Genomic DNA, 25,599 nt, shown 5'->3' on the forward strand with positions numbered 1-25,599 from the left:
TATATTTGGATTATATTCAAACTCAGCCCACTCATTTAAATCTTTTTCTTTTACATTCTTCCTATTCCTTTAACTCCTTTCCTGAAACTCGTACTAAGGTATGGTTCCGTATGCCCTCCAATGTCTGGGCCATTGGACTATTCTTTAAGCCTGGGCAGTAAGCGGGTGAAATTCCTCTTTTTAAAAAAAAAAATGGAAGAATGCTTATTTTTCTCTGGAACTAACCCATTAATGAAATTGCTATGCATTCCCACAATATTATTAGTGGGTCATCAATTACTGGCTTTTATAAAAAAAAAACTATGCATTTTGTAAATTTTAATTTTGGGCCCCAAGAGTTATTAGGCTATTCTACTTTGGGCATCGTAGTTGAGCATGAACCTGTTTCTTCCTTTCCTTTCCCTGCCTCCATACACTCCACATCTGCTCTACACATAATTTCCAGCAAATAAGCAGAAAGCTGGAGCGAGTTTTCCTTTCCTGTCTGATGGTGAGACCATTCATAGTCCTCCCACACCAGATAAAGTCTACTAAATCTGGACAGATCAGGGATCAAACATGGAAATTTCCTGATTTGATGCCCAACTATCACAGCAGGGGTTGAATTTACCTCCTGTACCATTGGAATGCCTTATTTCACCTTTCACAATGAAATTAAAATGTGCATGTTATCAATTCAGCAACTTCCAAAGTTATTTTACTAATCTTGCATGTTAGAAGTAAATAAGCAGAGACACAAGATATCCTTGATGTTCCATTATTTTGTGATTTTCATTTTGAAAATAATTTACTTGAAACATTAAAAATGTAATTGTGGTTGACGATTTAACTCTTTTACAACATTGGATGATTCAGAACATTTTAGTTCCTCTGTTAGGAAAAATGAGTCTCTCCTGTTTCTGTGAATCGAAGTGAGAGCCTGAAGAATGCTTCATGATAAAACGGATATTGTGAAAGAAGGATGGGAGATTGGTTTCTTCATTCCCTGTGCAGTGGCTTAGAGAGCGGCAACCCAAATCTTTAATTGGATCCACAGGTACAACGTGTCAAATCTGGAAACCTTGGGACCGAGACCATGCCGGTTTTTGGATTTTTCCGGATTTCGGACAAGAAAATCTAGGGGCAAAAAATTCCACAAAGGCCTCGCAAAAGCTGGTTTTCAGGGCACGATGCGCATGTGCCAAAAAACGACTTTTCCAATCTATTAAGATTTCTCCGAAGAGGGCCCTCCGCATCCCTGAAGCCGATAACTAGTCCAGCCCGCCGGTGTATGGACAATAATTCTGGATTCCGGTCTACTGAATATCAAATGGGATTTTCTCAAATGTCCGGTTTTCAGAACATTTTAATTTTTGGACAGCCGGATTTGAGATGTTGTACCTGTACTATACAGTACTTCGTCCTGATCATTAAGCACAGATGTACAGCATTTTGTTGAATTATCAGTGCTCTATTAAAGTTTGAGTTGACATTTTGTTTTTTATGCTTACAGCCCAAACCCTGTCAATATTGTAACATTATAGCAGCTTTCATTGGCACCAAGTGTCAGCGTTGTACAAATTCAGAAAAGAAGTATGGGCCTCCTCAGACATGTGAGCAGTGCAAGCAGCAATGTGCCTTTGATCGAAAAGACGAGAGTCGGCGAAAGGTAACAGAAGTGAGCAAAAGTTATTTATGAATATTTAGCATTAAAGTTAACTCTCTGATTTAGAAATTAGAATTTTTTTTATAAATTGTGAAAACTGGTTAGGACTTGCCATGTTAAACCACAAAGATAGACAGTATATTGCTTCTCATTAGTAAGTGATGCTGTTTTTACTGTCAGTATTACATTCATCCTATTGTATTTAAGTAAAAGTGCACCATCTTTTCAGAGGTTATGTGGAGAGAAATAAAAGACTGAAAATTCATTTATAACAATAGCTATAATTAAAATACAATTTCAACTTTAGTTCAGTGCTTCATATGTTTGTATATACAGCATAGGACATCAACCAGTACATATAAGTATCCACATATGGTAGATGTAAGCTGAAATCATACTATTTAAAAAAAAGTATCCCAAGAATCCTTTTGTAAGTATTGTACAGTTTAAATTTTATATCCTGTCGATTATTATATGTTTCAAGTTATTGTAACTGAGTTGGTCAGTGTAAAATGTTTAATTAGTGCAGTTAATCACTTGCTTTTCATATCTGTTAAAATCGCTTCAAGCTTTGATTCTTTCTTATTCCATCTGGCAGTGATAGTAATATCCAGTGGTACTTAAGTTCGTTCATGATTTTCATACAAAGATTTGGGTTTAATGGAGAAAACTGAATAATCTGTAGAGTAACATGTACCTTGGAGGAAGTTACACGGCTGTAATTTAATCACTGGGGTTCTGATGCTGTCAAAATGACAGTTCAAAAATTTATTAAAGCCTGAGATTGGATTACCTTTAACTTTCCCCCGGGTATTTATTTTACGTAATATATATTTTTAGTTTTAGTTTAGCCATTCCTATCTTCTACTACCGTCGCCATTTGGGTTCGCCTTGAAGTTTGAAAGCTATGCCAAATGACTTAGGAGGAAGGGTGAGGAAGGGTATTGCAGCTGATTGTGACGATTGACCTGAAAGTACACTGCATCCTGTGACAGGTACTATCATATTACAAGGTTGTTTTTTCAGCTGTTTAGTATCTGCTACTTATAGTATTTAAGAAATATTAGACAATTGGATGAATTGCTAAGAGAGATGTATGACCCTTGGTTTCTTTTGGGTCAATATGTGCACATAGAATCTTGAAATCAGTGAATAACCCCTAACACGCCTGTGATTCATATATTCCTGAGCATAATTTTGTTTTTTCTTTATTTCTCTGAAAAATTGGCAGCATCTCACTGGGGTGGGAGAACTGCAAAGGTGAGGTAACTGTTGGTAATAATAATTCAAAGGTGCAAGTTCAGTTAGAGATCCAACATCTGTATAAAATTACAAAAACATCTGCATGTCCATCTAAAAACAGATTGGTTGCAAAAAATGTGGTGTAAATATAGGAAATTCTACAGCAAGTGTATTGTTCTAGTAAGGTTTGAAGTTAGGGGGAGCTAGGTAGCATCCAAGAGATTGTATCTTTTAAAATGGAACAATGCATACCGTATAAATAATTCTCTCAGCTCATTTTTCCAAGGTTTGACCTTCTGTTTTTTAATTTTGTTTTAAAGGTTGATGGAAAATTGCTGTGTTGGCTCTGTACTCTTTCATATAAGCGTGTTCTGCAGAAAACAAAAGAACAGAGAAAAAACTTGGGCTCACACTCATCCTCATCATCAACTTCGCTGCCTGAAAAAGACCTCTCAAAACATCACCATAGTAGTAGTCGTCACAAGTGAGTGCTATTAGTGATTTTTAAAGTAATGGACACATGAACATTGTTGTTACTTCCATGTTATATATAGGCCCCCAAACAGTGGTTGTAATGTAGGGCAGAGTATAAATCAGAAAATTAGAGGCGCATGTAATAAGGGTAATATAGTAATCATGGGGGACTTTAATCTACATATAGACTGGGCAAACCAAATTTGCAGTAATGATATGAAGGACGAATTTGTGGAATGTATACAAGATAGTTTTCTAGATCAGTATATTGAGGAACCAACTAGGGAGCAGACTATTTTAGATCTAGTATTGTGTAATGAGAGAGGGTTGATTAATAACCTTGTCGTAAAGGGGCCCTTGGGGAAGAGTGACCATAATATGATAGAATTTTATATTCGGTTTGAAAGTGATTTTGTTAAATCCGAAACTAGGGTCTTAAACCTAAACAAAGGTATGAGAGGAGAGTTGGCTAAGGTAGATTGGGAAACTGCAATAAAAGGTATAACAATAGACAAGCAATGGCTGGCAATTAAAGGATTAATAAATAATTTACAATAAATATACATTCCTTTAAGGCACAAAAACTCCACAGCAAAAGTGGTCCAACCGTGGCTAACAAGAGAAGTTAAAGTTAGTATTAGATCAAAGGAAGATGCTTATAATGTTGCCAAAAAGAGCAGTAAGCCTGAGGATTGGGAAGATTTTAGAATTCAGCAAAGGAGGACCAAGAAATTGATAAAGAAAGGGAAAATAGAATATGAGAGTAAATTAGCGAGAGACATAAAAATAGACTGTAAAAGCTTCTATAGGTGTGTAAAAAGGAAAAGATTAGCAAAAGTAAATATGGGTCCCTTACAGGCTGAGACAGGAGAAATTATAACGGGGAATAAGGAAATGGCAGAGAAATTAAACAAATACTGTGTGTCTATCTTCACGGAAAAAGATGCAAAAAAACCTCCCAGAAATAGTGGAGAACCAATGGAATGAGAAATTGAAAGAAATTAGTTTTAGTTTTTTAAAAAAAAGTACTGGAGAAATTACTGGGACTGAAAGCCGATAAATCCCCTGGACCTGATAGCCTACATCCTAGGGTTATGAAAGAGGTGGCTATAGAGGTAGTGGATGCATTGGTTGTCATCTTCCAAAATTCCTTAGATTCTAGAAAGGTTCCCGCGGATTGGAAGGTAACAAATGTAACCCCGCTATTTATCAGTAGTAGGGAACATGCTAGAATCTATTATTAAGGATGTGGTAACAGGGCACTTAGAAAATAATAGGATTGGGCAGAGTCAACATGGATTTATAAAAGGGAAATAGTGTTCGACAAATCAGTTTTTTGAGGTTGTAACTAGCAGAATAGATAAGGGGGAACCAGTGGATGGTAGTGTATTTGGATTTTCAGAAGGCATTCAATAAGGTGTCACACAAGAAGTTATTAAACAAATTTAGGGCTCATGGGATTGGCTGTAATATATTAACATGGATTGATTAATGGACAGAAATCAGAGAGTAGGAATAAATGGGTAATTTTCGGGTTGGCAGACTGTAACTCGTATGGTACCGCAAGGATCAGTTAAGGCTTCGGCTATTCACAATATATATCAATGATTTCGATGAGGGGACCAAATGTAATATATCCAAGTTTGCTGATGATGCAAAGCTAGGTAGGAATGTAAGTTATGAGGAGAATGCAGAGAGACTTCAAGGGGATACAGACAGGCTAAGTGAGTGGGCAAGAACATGGCCATGGAATATAATGTGGAGAAATGAGAAGTTATCCACTTTGGTGGGAAAAATAAGAGTATTTTTTAAACGGTGAGAAACTGGGAAATGTTGGTGTTCAGAGGGACTGGGTGTCCTTGTACACGAAACACTGAAAGTTAACATGCAGGTACAGCAAGCAATTAAGAAAACAAATGGTATGTTGGCTGTTATTACAAGAAAATTTGAGTAATAGAGTAAAGATGTCTTGCTGTAATTATGTAGGGCCCTGGTAAGACCACACCTGGAGTATTGTGTACAGTTTTGGTCTCCTTACCTTGGGAAGGATGTGCTTGCCATGGGGGGAGTGCAATGAAGGTTCACCAGACTGATTCCTTGGATGGGGGGATTGTTCTATGAGGAGAGATTGAGTAGACTAGGCCTATATTCTCTCACGTTTAGAAGAATGAGAGGTGATCTCATTGAAACATACAACATTCTTACAGGGCTTGACAGGGTAGATGCAGGCAGGATGTTTCCCTTGCTGGGAAGACGAGAACCAGGGGGTCACAGTCTCAATAAGGGGTCAGCCATTTAGGACTGATGAGAAATTTCTTCACTCAGAATGGTGAATCTTTGTAATTCTCTACCCGAGAGAGCTGTGGACGCTCAGTCATTGAGTATATTCAAGACCAAGATCAATAGAATTTTGAATATTCAGGAAATCAACATTTATGGGGATAGTGCAGGAAAGTGGAGTTGAGATAAAACATCAGCCATGATCTTATTGAATGGCGGAGCATGCCCGAAGAGCCGAATGGCCTACTCCTGCTCCTAATTCTTATGTAAGGGCCATTTTGATATAATGTGTTTCCTTTAGTTATTGTCTTTAGGCATTACTCATTTTTAACATGCTATGACAATTTAAATCATAAGTATTAGGCCAAGTTGATTGGTGTGCATTTCCCAATCAGCATTTTAAAGTGTAGTTGTAGACATCTTGAAAGGTGCTTTATGTATCCAAGTTCTTTTTTTTTTGTGATGGAATTCATGCTTAATGTCCTATTGAAGTGCTGAACTTTAGACCAAGAGCCCAGTTTTGTTTTTACATAGAGGTGTAGAATAGAACATTACTTAATAATTTGATTATCCTTAAGTATATTTCCAATATTAGTCATGTGAAAAATTTCTTGGCGTCCTGTTTTTGCAATTGAGATGGAACCCAATTTAGTTTGGTTTTCGCCTATCAAAATTTTGTTTTGATTTGGGAGCCATGCAAATGAGAGAAATGTGCCATATGATGAGTTTCTCTCATTTACGCCATTAACAGTTTTGGATACAAAGGATGCCTCTGTCCCTGGCGTCGCATGTTGCTAGGGATTTAATGGGGAGGGAGATTTCAAGGTAAACAATCTGTGTCTTGAAATGAGTTTATTTGATTTCAGTAAACTGGCCTATAGTGACACCATCCAAATATTTAACTTTTGGGGCATCTTGGTCTAGTAATGTTAGCCCACTTGCCCCAAGACGAGAACTCGATTTCACTTCCTCTCTTTCTCTTTGTTACAGCTCCTCTTTCCCACTCCTGCCCCCTTCCTGCCTCTGATGTGGGCATCCAACTTGTAATGTAAATAGTGTGCCAATAGAATGCTAATGCCCCTGACAAATCCATCCCAAAAATAACTTCCACAGCAATTTGGCACTCTTAACATTCTGGTGCAAATCAAATGTTGCAATAAGCTAGTCTGACCAACAAAATCTGTACATAAAAACATACGAATATATGAATAATGACAGGTAAAGAAAGACCCTCTGGTCCATCGAGCCTGTCGTACACAATTGCGATACCTTGTGTATCACGATATATACACTCCGCCCCACCTGAAACCATGTGATCTTTACATGTAATTTTTTTGAACGAGGCATTTTCTGAAAAATTTAACAAAGACTTGACTGTATATGTTTCAGAATCAGCAGCCTAAGCCCAGAGCAGCAGCATGGAGTGTGGAAAATGAGGTAAATATTTAGCTAGTGTGTTGTAATATGCTTTTTGGGTGGATAAAAGGGAATCAGTAGATGTCGTGTATTTGGATTTCCAGAAGGCATTCGATAAGGTGTCACATAAAATGTTACTGCACAAGATAAGAGCTCCTGGGGTTGGGGGTAATATATTAGCATGGATAGAGGATTGGTCAGCTAACAGAAAACAGTCTGGATAAATGGGTCATTTTCAGGTTGGCAAACAGTGACTAGTGGGGTGCCACAAGGATCAGTACTAGGGTCTCAACTATTTACAATCTATATTAATGACTTTAATGAAGGGACTGAGTGTAATGTAGCCAAATTTGCTGATGATACAGAGAGGTGGGAAAGCAAGTTGTTAAGAGGATGCAAAGAATCTCCAAAGGGATATAGATGGGCTAAGTGGGCAAAAAATTGGCAGATGTAGTATAATGTGGTAAAAGGTGAGGTTATCCACTTGGTAGGAAAAATACAAAAGCAAATTAATATTTAAATGGGGGAGAGATTACAAAATGCTGTGGTACAGCGGGATCTTGGGGTTCTTGAACATGAAACACAAAAAGTTAGCATGTAGCTACAGCAAGTAATTAGGAAGGCAAATAGAATGTTGGCCTTTATCTCAAGTATAAAAGTAGGGAAGTCCTCTACAATTCTGCAGGGCGTCGTTAGGACCACACCTGGAGTACTGCGTACAGTATTGGTATCCTTATTTAAGGAGGGATATACTTGCATTGGAGGCAGTTCAGAGAAGGTTCATGAGGTTGATTCCCGAGCTGAAGGGGTTGTCTTAAGAAGAAAGGTTGAGCAGGTTGGAGTTTAGAAGAATGAGAGGTGATCTTATTGAAACGTATCCGATCCTGCGGGGACTTGACCAGGTAGATGCAAAGAGGATGTTTCCCCTCGGGGAATCTAGAACTACGGGGCATAGTTTCAGAATAAGGGGTCGCCTATTTAAAACGGAAATGAGAAGGAATTTCTTCTCTCAGATAGTCGTGAATCTTTGGAATTCTCATATCCTAGAGAGCTGTGGAGGCTGGGTCTTTGAATATATTTAAGGTGGAGATAGACAGATTTCTGAACGACAAGGGAGTTGACGGTTATGGGGAGCGGGCAGGGAAAGAGTTGAGGCCAAGGTCAGATCAGTCATAATCTTCTTGAATGGTGGAGCAGGCGCAAGGGGCCAAATGGGCTACTCCTGCTCCTATTTCTTATGTTCTTGTGTTCTTCTTTATCCTCACACATTTGTAATCTTTTTTTTTTTAAATAATTCTTATATTTTCCTCCCTAACCCCACTAGAAACGTTTGTACTGTCTTTAGTGTCTTAATCTATCCATTGTTTATTTTTAAAATTATCTACTTCCTTATGGAACTTGGGCTTGAATAACATTACGTATATTGGATTTCCCAGTAATGTACTAGAAAAAGCAACCTTATTGGATCTTTACTCATTCCTGTAACAATTGGGTTTTGTTCCAAATATGTTGCACCTTTCTGATTACATTGAATTTAATATAAATTTACCAGATTAAAATAACTGAATAGTTTAGGAGATTGGGTAGCACAGTGGACTCTTAAAATGTTGTATTTCCACTTCTGGGATGTTACACCGTATGCAGACCAGATAGTTCGGATGAAATTATCCTTTCTCTCTGCTAGCTGTAAGGATCTTGACTGAGTTCAAGTGAGTGTTCTATCCTTGCATGTATCTACTCTTAATTTAGCACTATTTGTCAATCTCAGATTTGGCAACTATCGGGAAATTAAATGATGCATTCCTGAAGTAATGGATGCTGTTCGACTATTGGAATTCAAATGCATTGTTAGGATAGTCCTTCAGGAGGTCACTTTGTACTCTATCCAACCTGGGAATGTGTGTGTCCCTCATCATGATGAAAACAGCATTAAAAACAGCAACTTGCATTTATATAACACCTTTTAAAGTAGTAAAAGGTCCCAAGGCACTTCACAGGAGCGTTATCAAACAAAATTTGACCTGAACCACATAGGATCTGTTGGGACAGGTGTCCAAAGTTAGTCAAAAAGGTAGGTTTTAAGGAACCTCTTAAAGGAGAGGCGGAGAGGTTTAGGGAGGGAATTCCAGAGCTTTGGACCTAGGCAACTGAAGGCACGGCCGCCAATGGTGATATGACTAAAATTGGGGATGCACAAGAGCCCAGAATTGGAGGAGCACAGAACCCTTATAGGGTTGGAGGAGGTTTGAGATGGGGAGGGGCGAGGCCATGGAGGGAATTGAAAACAAGAATGAAAATGTTAAAATGGAGCCTTTACCAGATTGGGAGTGAATGTGGGTCAGCGAGCACAGTAGTGATGGGTCTAGGCGCGAGTTAAGGTACGTGCAACAGAGTTTTGGTTAAGTTTAAGTTTATGTAGGAGGGGAAATGGAATGCTGGCCAGACGAGCATTGGAATAGTTAAGTCTCGAGGCAACAAACCATGAATGAGAGTTTCAGCGGCTGATGGGCAGAGGCAGAGACGGAGACGGCGACGGCTGATGTTATGGAGGTGGAGGTAGGCAGTCTCGGTCATGGAGAGGATATGGGGTCGGTAGCTGAGCTCGGGGTGGCAGAAAAAACTGAGCTGTGACTGGAAGTTGCTAAATGAAATTGGCTGTAGTGATTAAGTTATGAACTTCAAATCCTGCTGAGTACTATCTTTAATATACTGCTTAACACACTTGTGTAAAAATTCCTGTTATTTTAAGTCGTTGACTCTTAAAATGTCGTTAATCACTTAAAATAGCACATGCAGTAATTACAGGGACACATTAATTGGCAGACTAAAAATAGCACCCAGCAGAATTTCAACTCCATACTGTGGTTTTTGTAATTCGAAGATTTTAGTCGAAATTGGCAGATTTTGTGGATGGTGTTGATTGTATTGTCAGGATTCTGCTAAGATCTGTAAACTATTCCATTATCAGGACTCCTTAATTGAGTTGTAGCCTTATAATTCCTCTAGGATCCATCCTCTTGTGTAGTTAATTAATCTAAAATCAAAATATATTAATGCACATACATTGTCCATTACTACTTATTTTATATATTTCTTTTCCCTGCAGATGAGTAAGCTTTAACTTTCAAAACCAGTCCTATTCTATGGGTTATTAGCTGGAGGTAGGCAATCATAAGAACATAAGAAATAGGAGTAGGAGTAGGCCATTTGACCCCTCGAGCCTGCTCTGCCATTTAATAAGATCATGGCTTATCTGATCATGGACTCAGCTCCACTTCCCTACCCGCTCCCCATTGTAAAGTCCTGACCCTGCAGTACAGACTTACACGAGGCACATGCTGAAGTCAAGGTCACTCCGGACCTGCACTTTTATTTCACAGCTCTCGAGTCCCACGCTTGCCTGAGACCTGCCTTTATATACCTGTGTGGAACAGGCATGCAGTGCCTCCTGCAAGTGCACCCCTGGTGGTAAAGTATGCCTGTGGTTACAGGTCATATCTAGTTACAGTCATGTATAGCATGGTAAGATACAGTTATATACAGTAGTGTAAGATACATGACACCCATAACCCTTTATTCCCTTATCGCTCAAAAATCTGTATCTCCGCCTTAAATATAATTCAATAACCCAGCCTTCACAGCTCTCTGGGGCAGAGAATTCAACAGATTTACAACCCTCTGAGAAGAAATTCCTCCTCATCTCCGTTTTAAATGGGCGGCCCCTTATTCTGAGACTATACCCCCTCGTTTTAGTTTCCCTTTGAGTGGAAATATCCTCTCTGTATCCACCTTGTCGAGCCCCCTCATTATCTTGTATGTTTCAGTAAGATCACCTCTCATTCTTCTGAACTCCAATGAGTGTAGGCCCAACCAACTCAACCTGTCTTCATAAGTTAACCCCCTCATCTCCGGAATCAACCTAGTGAACCTTCTCTGAACAGCCTCCAACGCAAGTATATCCTTTCTTAAATACGGAGACCAAAACTGTACGCAGTAGTCCAGGTGTGATGTCATCAATATCCTTTACAGTTGTAGCAGGACTTCTCTTGCTTTTATACTCTCTCCCCCTTGCAATAAAGGCCAACATTCCATTTGCCTTCCTGATTACTTGCTGTACCTGCATGCTAAAGGCTAGATTTTCCACTGATGATCGCTGGGCTATCGTCTAAATAGGCAGGCTATCGCCCATTTTACTTTTTTAAAAAAACAAATGGAAAGTTGGGCTGGAACATCGGACAAAGATTGCTGGCCCAACTTTCGGCGCACAAGAATTTCACATCGCCGAGGTGATCGCCCACCACAACTTTCGACACATCGCCGGGCTGATCACTCGCCGAGAAGATCGCTGGAGAAAAGCTGCTCTTACCTTGCACTGTTCACATGACTCGGCACTACAGAAGTGATTTTGAACGTCGGAGGAAGTGAGAGGCTGCTTGAAGAAGGGCCTTATCAGGATAATTTTAATTTGTGAGTTATTTAAGGACCATACTGACTTGCTCACATTTATGTTTATTGAGGACCATATATAACATTTATAACATTAGTGATGGGGTCTGTAACTTCCCTACCATTATTTGTAAATGCTCACGTGCTGGAGACTGAAGTTGGGTTTAGTGAAAAGCCCAATCAAAGAGGTGGCAGATTGATGCGAAGGAGGAGACCTTACACCGGACGAACTTGGAAAAAAGCAATCATACCTGAAATTGTCTGATAAACGTGCCTTAGGAGGCTGTGCTTCCGAAAGGAGGTCATTGCTGAGATATGCCAGCTAATTAAGGGAGATCTGCGGCCTACCAGCACCATCAGGACCACACTGCCTGTTGAGGTAAAGGTTACTGCGGCACTTTCCTTCTACTCACGAGGCTCCTTTCAAGCTTCAGCTGACGACATCCGTGATATATCTCAGCACTTTGCTCTATTCGACAGATGACTAAAGCCCTTTAAGCGCACAGGATGGACTTTATAAGCTTCCTTATGACCAGGGAGGCACAGACTGGGAGGGCTTTGGGTTTCTCGAATAGCAAACTTCCCCAAGGTGCAGGGAGCAATAGACTGTATGCACATCGCCCTGAGAGCATCTTTACAGGATACGGAGGTGTTTGGTAACCGAAAGGGATTCCACTCCCTGAATGTGCAGCTCGTTATCGACCACAACCAAATAATCATGGCAGTAAATGCTAATTTTCAAGGCAGCATCCATGATGTGCACACCTTGCGTGAGAGCACTGTCTCTGACCTGTTTAACAATCAGCACAAGGTCACGGTTGGATGCTGGGGGATAAAGGATATGGCCTTGCCAGTTGGCTCATGACCGCACCCCCCCCCCCGCGTAATCCCCAGACGGAAGCCGAGAAGCGCTACAATAAAAGCCATATAGCTACGCGCAATATCGTCTAAGACAATAGGAGTGCTGAAGCAGTGCTTCAGATGTCTGGACCACTCTGACCAGGTCGCTGAGTTTATTGTGTGCTGCATAACCTAGCTATAAGGAGAGGACAACAATTGCCAGATGGTGCTGCCGATCCACCTTGGGAGAGAGTGGACGAGGAGGCGAGGGAAAGGATGATCAGGACCTCGGGGAGGACAATCAGCCTGGCGATTAACCCATGTCCCCCCCCCCCCCCCTCCCAGCGAGACTGGAAAAACCCCGTGGGAGTTACGCAGCTGCAAAACTGTTGCGTCAGCAGCTCATTAATGAACGCTTTGCATGAACTTGCATTGCTGACAGTTAGTTATGGAAAGACAACACTTGCAGTTGCGTATCATTTCATCCTTGCCTGGCCATTGTTTTCCAACAATTGTATTCATGTTTTACCTTGCCGTACGTTATTAGAAGACACTGCAATTGTAAAATTCAATAAAAATTTTAATAATTTAACAATGTAACTATTTTTCAACTGTAACAAGCCCCCACCCCCATCCCAAACAATCACCCAACTATAAATTTAAAAAACAACAATAATAATAAGAAAATTACAACAATAACAATACAACACCCCGCTCCCTACCTGCGGCCAAGTTTCCTCCAGGTCCTCTTACCCCCCCCACCCCTGGTGTCTTAGCCCCCCATTTGAATCCCCAGGTAGCGGGACGAGGTGGACATGCAGCAGGCGACGTCAAGACTTCCTGCTGTGGCGGGGCGGGGGGGGGGGGGGAATGGTGGCAGGATCGGCTTGGGGTGGTGGAGGGGAAGACATTCCTGAGGAAACTACTTCCGAGCCAGAAGGAAGTTCTTCCTCCTGACGCGCATCTATGCTGGCAGTTGGTGGGATGGCACCTTGGGGTGCAGTGCCATCTTGTATGCCACAAGGCATGGATGGCGGCCGTCTGCTCGCGCATCTCCCGGATCATCTGCATATCCTTCGATATGCAAGCGGACATCCGGGACATGTACTCACCAGGATGAGATCGTAACTTATCATGACATTTTCCATGCACAGTCTGGTCAAGCCCTCAATCCAATCTGCCTGTGGAGACATGTGCTGACCTCGCTGACTCGACCTCCGTGGGGTCAGCGTGAGCACGAAACGCCTTGGCGTTGCTGGCTGCAAGCTGCTTGGTCCCGCTGCTACTTCTGTAGATGATGACGAAGAAATGGCCGCAAGTACTCCTTCCAGTTGAATGGAAGGGGCATCCTCCACCCTTTCCATAACATTCTCCTCCTCCTCTGGTTCTGGTTCCGATGATGTATCCGCCTCCTCAGTCCCTGTGGTGATTATTACCTGTTAGGGGGGCAGGTGCGGCATCGGAGTTGTTGGACCTGCAAAACACAATTGAGCTTATTGGAGCAGAAGAGATTTTTGCGCTGCGCTGGCATATGTAGGAGGGGCAGCACTACTACAATAAATGTGACCGAGAGACATTACTGCATCATATGGTACTAAATTTGGTAGTACATCTATGGAATTCACTGCTCCAGAGAGCTGTGGAGGCTGTATCAACTGGAGTTAGACAGAATGGTAAGTGACTGTTTATGGGAAGCGGGCAGGGAAGTGGAGCTGAGCCCGACATCAGATCAGCAACGATCTTATCAAATAGTGGAGCAGGCTCGAGGGGCCAGTTAGTCTGCTCCTGCTCCTATTTTTATGTTCTTATGTTAACTTTAGAGTAGGACAGAGCTGCATGCATAACATGACATTATTCGTATATGAATTGCCGTTACATTACTTTGTATTAACACTGTTTTACACATTACTCACGTGACGCAAGGGAGGGCAACGCCTCACCCACAGGTGGTGGCCGAGCGACTGTGGCTGCCGACCAGTGCCGCAGCGCATTCCTCCAACTTGGTCAGCGTTACCAGCTGTGCGGGCCCTCCTCTTCTTGGATATCTTCCTCTGCAAATGTGACAAGAGCATGGCATAAGCTAATTGACTAGGTGCTATCATGGAAAGACAACAGTTTCCAACGTTATATGCTAATAGGGTTTGTATCCACAATTGCTGCATGGTTACAACAAAGATCGAGTTTAGGATCTAATGCTTGACACAAACATGTCAACTACAATCTCCATTGCAGGGTCCCCTGGGTGGTGGGAATCAGGATAGCTGGTGAACTCGCCAATGACTGGAGCTAGTGTCCCAGGGCAGACAGTGAGCAGAGGGCAGCTCTCCCCCAGTCCAGGCTGGGTCACTGTGTAAGTGACAACAGCTGGAGAGACTGACAGTCTGGATAAAGGTGACTGGACACCTCATTGCTCAGTCATGTTCCATCCACCAATGTAACCCAAAAGGAGATGGTGCCAAAAGGGTGCAGATTCAAAGCCCTGTCCAGATCTTAGCAGGGAATATATGCAAGAATAACCAGCTTAATTTCATACTCTTGCTGAAGCAACCAGGCTGTTTCAGCGCTTGCGGCACTGGTCGGGCCTCGTGGGATGCCGACGAGACCACGTCGGCGATCTCTCCCCAAATCTTTCTGTACGCCTGGGGTGGAGGTTTCCCATGCTCACCCCGGGTTAATTGGCCCCACCTTGAGTGCACCTCGCTAACCAGGGCCTTGTTCGCCTCATCTGAAAAGGGCTTTGCCCTTCCAGCTCCACATCGTGCACACTCTGATCTGACTCGATTTCAGACATTTTCTCCAATAGTATATTTCTTTTTCTCTCCCTTCCTATCTATCTATCTATCTACACCCAGCCCCCGCACCCTTTGCCTTCTGCGCATGCGTGGATGACCTCTGACCTCCCGAATTGTGGGAAAACTTGTTTGCAAAAAAAACCGCTTGCGCAGAAGGCCGTTGCTAGGGAAGCCTTGCCATCCATTTTGCATCACAAAGGCCCAATCCACATTACTGGGCAATTGCCTGGAGAGAAAAAACTAAAGTGGCGATGTTCCAGCGATCCTTAAGGCTGGAACATCGCCCATTTTTTTGGCCCTAGCGATCTAAGTGGAAAGTCTAGCCCTAACTTTTTGTGTTTCATGCATAAGGACCCCCAGATCCCTCTGTACTGCAGCACTTTGCAATTTTTCTCCATTTTATCTGCCAAAGTGGATAACCTCACATTTTCCCACATTGTGCTCAATCTGCCAAATTTTTGCTCACTCACTTAGCCTGTCTATATCCCTTTGCAGATTTTCTGTTGCCTCGTCACAATTTGCTTTCCCACCCATCTTTGTATCATCAAACTTGGCTACATTACACTCGATCCCTTCATCCAAGTCAATAATATAGATTGTAAATAGTTGAGACCCTAACATCCCTGCGGCACCCCACTAGTTACTGTTTGTCAACCGGAAAATTACCCATTTATCCCGACACTCTGTTTTCTGTTAGTTAGCCAATCCTCTATCCATGCTAATATTACCTCTACCCACAACCCCGTGAACTTTATTTTGTGCAGTAACCTTTTATGTGGTACCGTATCGAATGCCTTCTGGAAGTCCAAATACACCACATCCACTGGTTCCCCCTTATCCACCCTGCTCGTTACATCCTCAAAGAACTCCAGCAAATTTGTCAAACACGATTTCCCTTTCATAAAACCATGCTGACTCTGCAATCAAATGCTGCCTGGTTGCATTTCATTTGAACGGAGTCCCTCGGTGCAGTAGACTTGTTTTAATTCACTACATGGGATCCAAGCCAAGATGTAGCTTTTTTTTGAGGGGGTGGGTGTGCTAATGGTCTAGGGAAAGGTCCTTTTGATGCATTGTGTAAAGCCTGGCTTTGATTTGCATGTACAGGTTACCAACAGAACTCAATTCTGTATAGCTTTTGCTAATCATTCCTGAAATTTGTTCATTCTGAAATTACTTGTTTTAGATTTTCATTAATTTCCTTTTTAAAATAGTCAATGTATTTCACCTGTCTGAACTGGTGGCTGTTCAGACTTTTTCCAGTGTGGGGATCATTTCTATTGTCCTTAATCACTGCCTCAGCTTTGAGCATTTGTTGCAACAAGTTATGTGTTTCTTTTTACAACTGCTGCTGTGCAGCTGTAAGTTCAAAAGGGTGAGTAGCAGAATTGATTCCACCAGATGACACAGCAGCACCAAAGATACTTGGTTTATAAAATAATTAAAAATGAAGAACTACAGTACATAAAGACTAAATATTATGGACATAATTGCTGTATAATCTCTATAAACAGACTATAAAGGAAGATATCTGTACATTTGTTATGAGTTGGTCCTTGTTTTAATGTTTTATGCTTTAGAGCTGTTGGTGAGAGACAGCTTGGTTGCAGCCCTGATGATAAGAATGAGAAGAATAGGTTATGGTCAGCATATTCCCAAAGCATGAAGCACAATAACAAGGGCAACAGTGTACTTGTGTAGGCTAGATATTCAAACTGGAGTCCTATTCGTGGGTGGGGAGAAAGAGGCAGATTTGGCGGCAGATTGTTAGGGCTATTAACTTGTAAGCACATTATTTCTATTGTATCATTATAAAACCTGTTTTCTGCAGTGATGGTACTGTTTTTCTTTTGAGTAGCTAACCAAATGTGTCAATAGTCAGGGGGTCCACCACACTAATATTTTTAGAACAATACATTTCCTTAAAACCTTTAGAATTTTTGTGGCAGACTTGTTAAATATACTTTTGGTTTTAAAACATTAGCAATTTCTCCAATTGTTTTTCAACTGAGGAAGACTGAAAGATGAAATTAGTAAGTTTATTGTAGGGGATAATTAAGCAACTTTCAATGTTGGGTGCTCCGAATTGATTCAACTTATACCAAAATTAACACCTGTCCTGATTCTTCCATACCATCACACCTAACCTCAAATGCTACCATATTACAAGACCCCTGAGCTAGCCCTCCAAACATTGCATCCCATCACTACCTTTCCACGGTTGTTGCACCCTGACCCTGGAACCCACTCCCACCATTCCCTTAACCTACCGCTACCATCCCACTGCTCGCACCTCATCCCATCAGTCTTGCTCATCAGCAAACTCTCCGTAATCCCTAATTGCATTATCCCAGCCTTTCACTGCTCTTCATCATTCATCCCAAAGTCTTACTTTTTCACTCACTTATCGCCAGCAATCTCTTTCCCATTCACTCTGCAACCTCTCTATATCTACAGACTTTTTTTGCACTTTCCTTCTGGAATGTTTTGTATCTCCCAGTCATCCAATGCGACCTCTCCACGACCTATAACACATAAAATTTCACACTCCCTCAACACACTCCAAGATTCAATTTTTTTTAAAAAACAAATCTTCCATTAAGATTGTCTGGACCAGATTTCACGATGTCATGATCTTGCACTGAACTTTGTGACGCAGCTCAGCACACTCGATTTACAATATTTCACCAATTGAAGTAAAAGGATGGAAAGTTTGGCTTACTGCAAAGCAGCCATGCTAACTTCTAAACCAGCTATTCTGATTTTTGGCGTCGTCTTGGTGCCAAGAGTACAACATCATGAAATCTACCACTGTGCTCCAACTTTCTGCCTCTTGATGGCCTCATTGTTAGGCATACACCATCATAAACATGTATGTATGTATGTATATATATCTTTAAATATTTCACAATATTTAAGCTCCCTCTAATTCTATAAAAGCCATCAATATAGTATTACATGTTTTTCAATTTTCATTGGAATTTCTATAATCTGTCATCTGTTTTCTTTTTAACTATCATTGTTTTTATTCCCAACATCTTAAAATATACCAGCACAATAATAGATGATCTATTACCATATGTAATCTTTCTTATCTAACACTATGTACAGATATGCACATAATCATAAAATCTAAGTCTGTAAATACCATTAACACTTGCATAGTGCTGTGTAATAACGCTATGTTGTGTAATAACGCAATTTTACTTTTCCATCAGTGCCATTCATAATATGTTTATACCGTTACATGGAATGTCCTCCAACTCATTGTGAATATCATCACAGGCGATCCATTAGCATAGAATAATTAATGCTTTATGGCATTGAAATGACTTAATAAACCATTCTAACTGCTGCTGCAGCTTATAAATATCAGCTCAACCTTGATGAGTTATGCAGAAAAATCTTTTTTATATATATATATGCAAAAATAAAGTTTGGGGGGGGGGAAGGAAAGATGTTGTGATGGACACCAACAAATGTGCATTTTCCTACTTAAGTTCAATGTAATTAGACTAGAAGTGATTATCAGGATTTGCCACTGACTGGAGCAAGGAATGTTATTCCTTCTATCAATTCAATTAACATTACCTTAAGCAGTGAGAATTAAGTCCCATAATTGCACAGTGCCAAAACAAGAGCACAAAACAATGACACCTAAATCTTGTGTTGAGTGGCATTAAAATAAAGGCACACAACATCCTTAATTTGTTGATTGATTAATATGTACTGCTAGTTTAGGTATGATTTGATTAGTGGCTGTAAACAAGCACGACCTCTCGATTGATAGCTTGTACACAGATGATAGTAAAAATGCCTTTTTAGTTGTTGTGATGATAGCAACATCTATAACCCGTTAATCCATATGCAGCTTATAGTCATCTCGTCTTAATCGTGTTTTCATCTCTGGGGCCAGCCCCCCCCCCCCCCCAGTTAAAGCATGAACGTGCTGTTTGAGGTCTTATTATCTTAAGATAAAACCTCGATATTGGATAACAGGCGTACAAATTAACTTTTTCTTCCCAGAACACAGTGACCTAGGATTTGAATCCCATTTTATACCAGTTGGATTTGAATCTCCTTGATTATTCACAGTTGGCTTTAAATGGGCATCTAGAGGTGAGATTTTTGCTTCAAATTGGAATCTGAGTTGTTAACTCCATGTTTAACAACTAATACAGATTTACAGCTGGACTGTGAATGGGGCTATAAAGTGGGATATCTGAATGCATTCTTCCATGCTTTGATATTCCTTGCTTGGTATTCCTGCCACTAATTCTAAATTTTTCAACATATTTTAACAAAGTTTTATTGGTTTATATTTAATTCAGTTTATTGTATGTTGAATCAATACTTCCCAATTGTTTATTTTGCCTTCATATTTTTCTTGTTTAGGGTCAACCATGATTTTTTTAAGTTGTCTATAAATTAAACATTTCTTATTGTTTATAGCCATAAATCGTCATCATCTAGTATTCAAAATGAAGCTCCAAAGAAAAAGCCAAAACTTGAAACAAAGCCCTCCAATGGAGACAGGTAAACTGTGTTGGCTGTCTTTGGAAATTAAACTTCTGTTGTCTTATTATTGATGGGGGAATTTTTATATGCAGTACAACTTCACAAGCCATTCAGATAGTGTACTGAAGTAACCAAGCCTAGAAAAGTTACTGTCATTAGCCGTACTGACCAGGAAGGTGCCAAATTAAACCCCTGTCTACGCAGAGTTAGCCGATTTCATCTGGAATGGTGCCAAAGTCCTTGGGTGAAGGAAGGAAAATTGGCCAGAGTTCCTGATTGTTCTACAGCGACCTCCGCTGGAAATATGCATGGTGGCTATTGGGTGAGGGCAGAGTCTAGTTTAGTGGTGATGTCTTCCACAGCTGCATAGCCTGCCTACACTTATTGTCCAGCTCTTGTATGAATGTTGGATCACATGCTGGAGAGTAACTGCTTCCCATGGAATTGTACTCCAGCAAAGAGAATCAGTGCCTTCAGAAAGGAAGAGAATTTCAGAGAAAGTTACTTTTTTAAAAAAAAACATGGCACAATATATACCAAGCTGTATAAGAGTCAGTAAAACAGGCCACGATTTGATGTTCTAATGCATTTCAAAGTTATTAAATTGAAAATTAAATTCCATCTTATGCAGCTGCAGGGTAATTAGACTGATTTGAATGCTTTTTTCCCTTCATTTCCTTATTTCTCCCACCTCCCCAAAATTTGAGGGATTCATCAGCTACTGGTGATGTGGTTAAAATAGGCGGGTGCACATTCATATCCATTGGGATGGAAACTGATTTAAGAACTTTATGATAGAAACCATTTTTTTAAAACTTCTACCTATCAGCTCCCTAAAGTTATCGTCAGACCAAGTTTAAAACATGGGCCTGGATTTTGCCTTTGGCGGCGTACCTCTGGAGTATGCCACCAGCATCCGAATAGAATGTGAACTACCTGATGAGGACCCTCCTTCACAAATTTGCTGTTTGAAGCTGCGTACTAGAGGATAGTGTACTTGCCCACGCATCCCGGGGCGCAGCCTGTGCGGCAGCATGCCTGGGATCGCATGAGCCTGGTGCTCCAATCATCGTACAGAAGGTCTCATTCATTTATGATCTTCGGAAAGGGGGAAAAAAAAACCCTCATAACTAGAGCCTCTCGGACGAAACATCTATACGTTCAGTTTTGATATGTTTTAAGCTTGCGCTCCACATAGATACAAAAAAAATAATTATCAATGTCGCAGCCACTTCCTCCGAACCTTTCATGGACAAATACATACTTTCCATGGCATAAAAATGAAAATGCTTCCATTTCTGGCCTCAAGTTTTTAAAATTACTTGCATTTGTCAGGAGGTATCCCCTTGCACTGTGGAAACAGGCCCTGTGCCTGGTTCCATCATTTGTAAATTTTTTGTCTGTAATTGCTGGCCAGTTTTGGGCAATTAGCCAATGTGGTGTTGGAGCGGATGATCTGTCAAGTTGGAACTTGACCAATCGCAAGTTTGGGATGTAGCACAAGTGCATGCAGAAATCCCAAATTTGCTGTGCAGTTCAAAGGTGGTACGATGGCATACTCGAATTCTGGCTCATGATTTACAAAATATTTAGAAAACATAAAATATTAATATTGATTAATAGGGCCCAAGTTTCGGGCCGCGCCTAGAACGGCACAGCCCGGACCTGGACGCCCATTTTTCGCGCCACAAAGTGCGCCTAAAAAAAAACTCACCTATTCTCCGGCTCCCTGCAGGTCCTCTGGAGCCAGGTCCCTGAGCTGAAAGCAGTGCCGGGACCTCTGCACATGCGAGCTACAGTGGGCGTGCATGTGCAGTAGCTCCAGGTGCCCAAAACTGTGGGAGGGGCCTGCAGCACGCAGCCCCTAGCCCTGGCCGAATGGCCTCACTGGGGCTGCGTGGATAAGGCTCACCTCCCACGACCAGCTCCCTCCCGACTTGACTCCCGCTCTCTTCCCCCGACCCCTGCTCCCCCTGACCCGACCAGACCCCCCCCCGGGACCCGACGGCACCTACCTGTAAATCCAGCCCTAAGTCTTGGGCCCTGCCCGTTTTTTCTCTCTCTCTTTTCCTCTCTTTTCCTCTCCTCCTCTCCTCCTCTCCTCTCCCCCATCTCCCTCTACCTCCCCCCAACCCCCTCCCCTCGCTGTCAGAAACACAGACACTGACGGACAGAGAATGAGAGACACACACAGACAGAGATAGAGACACTGACAGAGACACACTGCGGGGGCCGTCCCAGCATACTGTTGGAGGACTCCCGGTGCTGCAGTCGGTAAGTAGAAAATGTTTTGTTTTATTGATTTTTAAAATTTTTTTTTTTGATTGATTTATTGATGTATTTATCATTTATTATTGATGATGGCTCTTTATTTGTAAAACTGAAGTGTTTAATGTTTGTAAACTTCCCTTTAACCTCCCCCCCCCCCCCCCCCCCCATTCCCTACGCCTGATTTGTAACCTACACCTGATTTACTAAGTGTAGACAAGGTTTTTCTGAGCGTACAAAAATCTACACTTACTCCATTCTAAATTAGTTTGGAGTATGTTTTCACTGCCTAAACTTTCAAAATGGGCGTAAGTGGCCGGACGCGCCCCCTTTTGGGGAAAAAAAATCTGTTCCAAACTGAAACTGTTCTAACTGACTCGAACTGGAGCAAACTAAATGCCGAGAATTGCAATTTCTAAGATAATCCATTCTAAGCCAGTTGCTCCAAAAAAAACAGGAGCAACTCGGGTCGAAACATGGCCCCATAGTGTTTTTTACAATGTTATTTTTATTTTGTAAATTATTATAAATAGGGCTCTCGTCTTACTTAGTGCTGAAATTTGATGACTTAGATTTTGGCTACCATTATGACATTATTTTGGATTGTTACTCTATTTATTTTGTATACAAATTGGCAGTACAATATATGTAGATTTTGTAAGGTGCTTCTCGTTCTTTGACATCTGCCTGAAAATGTCACTTTTTCTATAACTTTTCCCTCTTACAGTGGAATTTAAAAAATATCATTTCTGGGATGTGGGTATTGTTGGCAAAGCCAGTATTTATTGCCCTTGAGAAGGTGGTGGTGAGCCCCCTTCTTGAACCGCCGCAGTCCTTGTGGTGAAGGTACTCCCACAGTGCTGACCTTTTCCTAACGATTTGGTACAACTGAGTGGCTTGCGAGGCCATTGCTATGGGTCTGGAGTCACATATCGGCCAGACCGGATAAGGACGGCAGGTTTCCTTCCCTAAAGGACATTAGCAAACCAGATGGATTTTTATGACAATCCGGTAATTTCATGGTCACCATTACTGATGCTAGCTTTTTATTCCAGATTTATTTAATTAACTGAATTTAAATTCCACAGCTGCCATGGTGAGATTTGAACTTTTGTCACTGGATCATTAGACCAGGCCTCTGGATTAAGAGTTCAATAACCTAACCACTGTGCTACCATACCCCTAGGAATACTATTAGAACGGCTCCTGCTTTGTGTAGCCTGGTAGTGAGAATAGGTTACTGTTGCAAACTAATTATTTCTAGTGAAAATGGGCCACTGCCATAAACCAGCAGGTCACCTCATCCCTGCCATCATGTTCCCTGATGAGCAGCCCGATGAGACAATCAGTGAACATTGTGAGGAACAGGAATCTGATCCGTAGGAGACATGGAGGATCAGATGGATGCATTCTGTGAGAAGGGAAAACTTTTTGGGGCTGAATGTGGCTTTTTTTTTTAAACTTACTTTTTTGCTGTCTCCCTGGTTCTGTACACATTACAGATAGACTTGTAATGTGTTTCTGCTGATACTCTAGACACACCTGAATGGCCTGTGGAGAAGTATTTGGTTTCAGCAGTATGGTTGAAGCTATCAATTAAGATCACTCGCAAACCCAAGTGGCATCACTTTGGGATTACACAGTGCTTCATTCATTGCCACAGCACTGCTGAAAAGAAAACTAATGAATGATGAGAGTACAGCTCTCAATTTTCCTATGATTTCAATTATTATCAGCTAATAATCAGCTGTTTGTTTTAAAGATCTTTCATTGTTGTTGAATTATACAGTGTGTAATGATAGCTGAGACCATTTTATATATTATATAAACCAATAAAACATTTCATAAAATAATATAACACCCGATGTCTCTTCTGAATCTACTGATTCTGTCAAGTTTGTTATACAAGGTGAAATATTATGATTGTCCATTACTTGGTCTTGTTAGTTTTCTCCTTGAGTAATTTTCCAGTGTGTTGCACTGTAGGGTTTTTTTCTTGCATTGCATCCTACTGAAAATAATTAGCCTTGGAGAAGTCTTAGTATTGCATGTAATTTCTGACATTTCATTAACACTTGCATTTAATGGCACATCATTTGCAAAAAGTTCCAAGATTCCTGAATTGTAGGTAGAAATGGAATGTGATTTACTGAACTGTATTATCGGAGCTTTCCATACAGCAGGAAACCTAAAGTTTTAGCTCTGGGCGCAATTGCTGGTTCTGGTGCAAATTTTGCCTATTTCCCCCTCTTTCTCTCTCCCCCCCCCCCCCCCACCCGAGTTTCTGCTCAAATGCATTTGCATATCGTCGAGCACAAAATCTGCCATGAATCAGTGCAATCTGTTTTACAAAATGTTTTAAAATATATTCTGAGATATACTGTAGTAACTTGTTAAAGTTTGATTAATACAGTGGAAAATGGGGTTTTTCACACACACAATATGCATTTTAAATCTGTCAATCCACCGCCCATTTTAAATGACTGAAAATTACTTTTTTAAAAAAAAAACTATTTTCTAGTTAGATTGTAGTACTTTAATAAATTTAAAAAACAAATCATTAAAAACCTCTCAAAACTTATCTATTGGTGTCCTTGCACCCAAAAGTTCCAGCTTAATTTTGGTGCCTCCTCGACTGCCTGCACCCGAGCACAATTCCTAATGGTGATTAATTCACTGAGGGCGGGGTCTTTTTAGGATTGCATAGGATATACAGCACAAAAACGGGCCATTTGGCCCAACCAGTCCATGCCGGTGTTTATGCTCCATGAAGCCTACTCTCATCTTTCCTTATCTATTAGCATAACCCTCTATTCCCTTGTCTCACACATGCTTATCTAGCCTCCCCTTAAACGCATCTATACTATGCACTTCAACCACTCCCTGTGGTAGCGAGGTCTATATTCCAAACACACTCTGGGTAAAGAAGTTTTTTCTGAATTCTCCATTTGATTTCTTGGTGACTATCTTATATTGATGACCTCTAGTTTTGCTCTTACCCACAAGTGGAAACACTCTTGCGGTCTCTAGAAACATAGAAATTCGGTGCAGGAGCAGGCCATTCGGCCCTTCGAGCCTACACCACCATTCAATAAGATCATGGCTGATCATTCAACCTCAGTACCCCTTTCCTGCTTTCTCTCCCTACCCCTTCATCCCTTTTGCTGTAAGAGCCATATCTAACTCCCTTTCGAATATATCTAACGAACTGGCATCAACAACTTTCTGCGGTAGAGAATTCCACAGGTTAACCACTCTCTGAGTGAAGAAGTTTCTCCTCATCTCAGTCCTAAATGGCTTACCCCTTATTCTTAGACTGTGACCCCTGGTTCTGGAACTCCCCAGCAACGTGAACATTCTTCCTGCCTCTAACCTGTCCAATTCTGTCAGAATTTTATATGTTTCTATGAGATCCCCTCATTCTTCTAAACTCCAGTGAATACAAGCCCAGTTGATCCAGTCTCTCCTCGTATGTCAGTCCTGCTATCCCTGAAATCAGTCTGGTGAACCTTCGCTGTACTTCCTCAATAGCAAGAACGTCTTTCCTCAGATTAGGAGACCAAAACTGAAAAAAATATTCTTGGTGTGGCCTCACCAAAGCTCTGTACAACTGCAATAAGACCTCCCTGCTCCTGTACTCAAATCCTCTAGCTATGAATGCCAGCGTGCTATTTGCCA

The 25,599-nt window shown here is 41.2% G+C and overlaps 1 protein-coding gene across 4 annotated transcripts in view; it reads left to right on the forward strand.

Moving 5' to 3' along the window:
• Positions 1-25,599, forward strand: part of fam76b (family with sequence similarity 76 member B) — a 46,820-nt gene that overhangs the window by 9,801 nt on the left and 11,420 nt on the right. For 2 of the 4 annotated variants that reach the window (XM_070891957.1, XM_070891958.1), the window contains exons 4-7: positions 1,493-1,657; positions 3,208-3,371; positions 7,031-7,078; positions 19,588-19,671. In XM_070891957.1, the coding sequence (XP_070748058.1) occupies positions 1,493-1,657; positions 3,208-3,371; positions 7,031-7,078; positions 19,588-19,671 (461 nt within the window). The remainder of the gene's footprint in view (positions 1-1,492; positions 1,658-3,207; positions 3,372-7,030; positions 7,079-19,587; positions 19,672-25,599) is intronic. The other 2 variants (XM_070891959.1, XM_070891960.1) reach the window with 1 other exon arrangement.

Source organism: Pristiophorus japonicus, chromosome 10 (genome assembly GCF_044704955.1).
Source record: "Pristiophorus japonicus isolate sPriJap1 chromosome 10, sPriJap1.hap1, whole genome shotgun sequence".
NCBI classification, from domain to species: Eukaryota; Metazoa; Chordata; class Chondrichthyes; family Pristiophoridae; genus Pristiophorus; species Pristiophorus japonicus.